This window comes from Pecten maximus, chromosome 6, assembly GCF_902652985.1.
Source record: "Pecten maximus chromosome 6, xPecMax1.1, whole genome shotgun sequence".
Taxonomy (NCBI): Eukaryota; Metazoa; Mollusca; class Bivalvia; order Pectinida; family Pectinidae; genus Pecten; species Pecten maximus.
In genome coordinates this window covers 9,213,936-9,218,630 of record NC_047020.1, presented here as the reverse complement: position 1 = coordinate 9,218,630, position 4,695 = coordinate 9,213,936, and the positions used below count along the sequence as shown (strand labels likewise).

At 36.4% G+C, this 4,695-nt stretch overlaps 1 protein-coding gene across 1 annotated transcript; it reads right to left on the bottom strand.

Annotated features, from left to right (window-relative positions):
• Positions 1-1,260: 1,260 nt before the first annotated feature.
• Positions 1,261-2,370, bottom strand: LOC117329987 (orexin receptor type 2-like). The gene has a single exon (XM_033888220.1). It carries the CDS (start codon positions 2,368-2,370, stop codon positions 1,261-1,263), a length of 1,110 nt encoding a protein of 369 aa, XP_033744111.1.
• Positions 2,371-4,695: the final 2,325 nt, after the last annotated feature.

Below are 4,695 nucleotides of genomic sequence, written 5' to 3'. Positions count from 1 at the left end.
ATTGTTATGGGGTATCTCGACAATTGGGGGTGTTTAATACCAATGAGTTTCAGTAGACAACACTATACCTTCTAAGGAAGATACACGTAACAAAAACGCAGATTTATTATGATCAAATATAAACAATATACATACGAAATACGAAAGGGTTACCAATTGGTAAATATAGCATTGTTTCAACCGCATGCAAATTTAACAAAACTACGAAATCAAAGAAAAGTCCTTAGGGAAAGAAAAGCTAAGGTACAAGTTTGAATAAGCAATGCTACGTCTTATACACGATCATGATTATAAGTATCTTTACTATCATAGCTGATATATTTTTTTACAATGAAAGTTACAGATACGTGTTATATTCAACAGATGATCAATATTGGACAGGAGGGATAGTAGAAATAATGGTATTGGCTCAATCACCTGTTACAGACACATTTACCAAAGGAATCTACTCCAATCAATAGGTAAAATGGGACATGGGACTATCTGCTCGCATCAATACGGTAAAATGGGACATGGGACTATCTGCTCTCATCAATACACTTAAATTGGACATGGGACTATCTGCTCTCATCAATACGGTCAAATGGGACATGGGACTATCTGCTCTCATCAATACGGTAAAATGGGGCATGGGACTATCTGCTCGCATCAACACGGTCAAATGGGACATGGGACTATCTGCTCGCTTCAATATGGTAAAATGGGACATGGGACTATCTGCTCTCATCAACACGGTCAAATGGGACATGGGACTATCTGCTCTCATCAACACGGTAAAATGGGACATGGGACGATCTGCTCTCATCAACACGGTCAAATGGGACATGGGACTATCTGCTCTCATCAACACGGTAAAATGGGACATGGGACTATCTGCTCTCATCAATACGGTAAAATGGGACATGGGACTATCTGCTCTCATCAACACGGTAAAATGGGACAAGGGACTATCTGCTCTCATCAATACGGTAAAATGGGACATGGGACTATCTACTCTTATCAATACGTTAAAATGGGACACAAAACTCGGTGTTTGTTGATGTTTCTCTCTGTTGATGTTTCGATTTATGAAAGAGTTTACTGGATGAAATCTTCAATTTATTCCAACATGTAAGGTTTGCTTTCCCTATATATATTCCGAAACAAAATGTCTTTTTAAATGCCTCCAAAATAGAAAGTCAATTCGTGAACCTATACATAATAGTGGATTAGAATTATGCGTGAATCAACATAATAACATTTGGAACCATTTGGAATACATCAACAGAATGTTGACGTCACTTCCTGCCTAAAGCGTCTGTCGAAGAAGCCGTAGATGACCGGGTTAACGATGTTATTGATGTAGATCAGAGTATACAGGAATCTGTATCCTCCCATTTCGGCTAAATCCAGTTCGATCCAAAAACTCTCGTTTCGAGATTCGTACACCATCAAAGTTATTTTTGGAGCATAGCAAATTATAAAAACTAATGATATCAACATAAATATGAGTGTCAAACGTACCTCGAGTCTCTGACCGACATCCCGCTGGGCACAATGTCGATTTGTACCATGGTCAGCGGTCTCTGTTGGCAGAGAGATTGATTCAAAAGAAGCAGTAGTGTGCGTGATTGCAGTCGACAAAGAAGGGGGCACAGAAGAATTTGTAACCTGGGAGAAATTTAATCCTTGATGGACGCTGAGTTTTTTGTTGAAGTTCCTGTGTTTAAAAACTTGCTTTCCTATGAGAATATACAATATGACAAGGGAGAATAGAATCGCAACAGCCACTACAAACATGACTGATTTGAACACAAGAGGCTCTATGTGTGACCATGGTCCTCGAATATTTGTACATCGAGTCCCAGTTATATTTGTCTTTTCCTCCACGATCTCCTTAGGTCCGTAGAACAGGAAGCAAGGTAACGATAGCAGCACTGATGAACCGCTGATTATTATCAGTGTAAACTTTTTCCAGTATAAAGTTATTTGCTTTCTGAAAGGTTTACATATTTTCAAATATCTATTAACAGCTATTACCAGCAACAACGAGGCAGACGCCGTTGATAATGTCATTGGAACAAAATGGATCACCTTACAGGCTATTCCACTCTCAAACTTGACGGGAAGCATATTGACACTAAAGCTGCTTGCCGTTCCAGTAACAGTAGTCATCAGATCAACAAACGCAAGAGCTGTAATAAAGAACCGGTCTTGTTTGTTTCCTTTAAAGCGGAATATGTAAATGCATAACACTACCGAGTTCCCAAGGACACCTACCACAAGGTAGATCATGAGTATGACAGAGTCTGGTAGTAAACGTTTAAATATCTCCTCGTTCCATTCGTCAACATTGGCGGGATGACGTGCTGAAGCTTCTGTAGTATTCATATCTTTGATGGATTTTTCCGTTCCTATGTTCCTCGATATGTAGTTTAATAAATGAATATATTTACTTGTAGTTATTAAATCATAAACTTCTCGATAATTCTTGTCATAAGTAGTCACTGGATCATACACAGCTGTTGTCTAATAAATGTCGATTAAAACGAAGCGACAGTTTACAACGTTATATAACACGATACAGAATAATCATGTTATGGATATGGTTGCAGGGCTATTTTTTTAATTTCCTTTCGATTTTGTTTTTGGGTGCCTTTTTATAACTGTTAGAAGTGGGGTTTTTTCCTGGTTGTACGGACTATTCCTAGAAATATCACATCCCTGTTGAGTCAGCTGACAGTGTGTTGATACACACTGTTAATATTCGCTTTGTGATGACAGGAGACTACTTCGAATGAATGAATGAATGAATGAATACAGTTGACCTTCCTGCACGCTCATCAGTATATATTTATCATTGTATGGCACTGCCACTATATAACCCTACCAATTCAGTTGCGAGTTCACCAGCTTATGAACTGCCAACTGAAATTTGAATTTGAAAATTTCAAAAAAAAATCGCACGACAAATAAAAAATCGCAGATTAGTTTGAAATCCATTCTCTATGAAATAATCTTTGGAAGGACACAAGTTACAAACACTAATATTTGCATAACGAGTTTCAAATGCAACATGGTCATTTGACTGTTATTCTGGTAAATATTATATGTCGCCGATTTCCGAAATTGTCGGCAACAATTATGGATTAAAAGGTTGACTTTTAGTGATTTAAACACATTTGATAGCCTATGTTGAATAAGACAAATAATCTTTCACACATTATGATATACATGCAACTTTGCAAAATCTTCACTGCAGTGAAAATATAAGTTTTATTAGTTTAATGCATTTCTATATCTCACTGGCAAAAATGCAATAAACATGTTTTTTGCATAAACACTATTTTAGCAGCTACGATATACACGAAAGCCATTGACGCTACTGCGGAATGGAAACCTGCAAACAAATATCAAAGAGACCCTCAAGATATCAAAGCTAATAAGCATAGTTATTTCAAGGAATCATGTGTATACATTATAAACTACTCGAATAATCTGTCCCGGCTTGGCATGTTAACATTTTATTTCCTTATACGCGAATTAGTTTAAGACTAGTAAGTGATTATACAAATTGTCATATTGCCCACAATGTGCGCGATGAGCCGATCGCCCAATTAACCTTGAATTTGTTAATATGACAGGGATATATACCATGGACTATTTCCTGGAAGTCAACGACGTCCTCAAGTTATTTTATACATCTGTGATTATCATTTTTTAGTTTGTAGTGTCAATAGCTATGTAACACTGGTAAATCGCAGTTTCAGAGACATACATATACATATTCACTGGCTGGATCATATCGTTGAAATAGTTGAGAGTGTTTTTACGTGATAAGTTTTGTAAAGCGAAAATGTATACATGTTCATCAATGATTACGGAATCACAGACATCTTCATAACCACTCAAATCAGTTGTTCTCTTCTAAACAGATTGCGATGTTCTTCCTCATCATATAACAAATACGTAGCATTACTGTCAGTCCATGGAAAGAAAAATAATCACAGCTATTCTCCAATGAAATGACGATAGAAACAGATATATTATTTACAGTAATATATAAGATAGAAAGGAGTATAAAATGCGATATCAAGTTAGGAAACAAAACAATTTCCTTTCCATTTTTTTTTTTTTTTTTTTGCGAGGAAATGTTATATGACGCTAGCGCTTATTAGCTGCTTGTGAGCGGGTAAGTAGACACATTGTACTTGTTAGCCGTCGCTTTTTGTTGACATTTAAAATTGTAAGGGACTGCTTTGAAATTAAACATCGCTGCATCAAAAATACAAGATAATGGCAATATTCCAAACGTTGCAAAGACGCTGAATCAAGGTATTAAATAAGTGCCAGTAATAACATGTATCAATCTTTAGAGGCAAAATAACACGTCAAGTAGAACAAACATGTACTAAACTATTGAGCTCACGAATCAGTTAGATAGTTATTCCCCTTTAACATTGTCTTTGGAGCGATATAGATTACAACATTAGCAGCACCCCTTCTAGAGTGATATAGAAGATGTACTAGTGTCTAAACTCATTCCACAAATGATGTTGTAGAAATCAGACATCTTGATTCTTCTCTAGTCTAATATTGTACATGTATACAGACATATACGATATCAACACACTTCAATACTAATTTAAGGTTTGATAAATTGGAACAAAACTATTAATTACACTTCATCTCGTCTCGTCCTTTTGGTACTCGGCA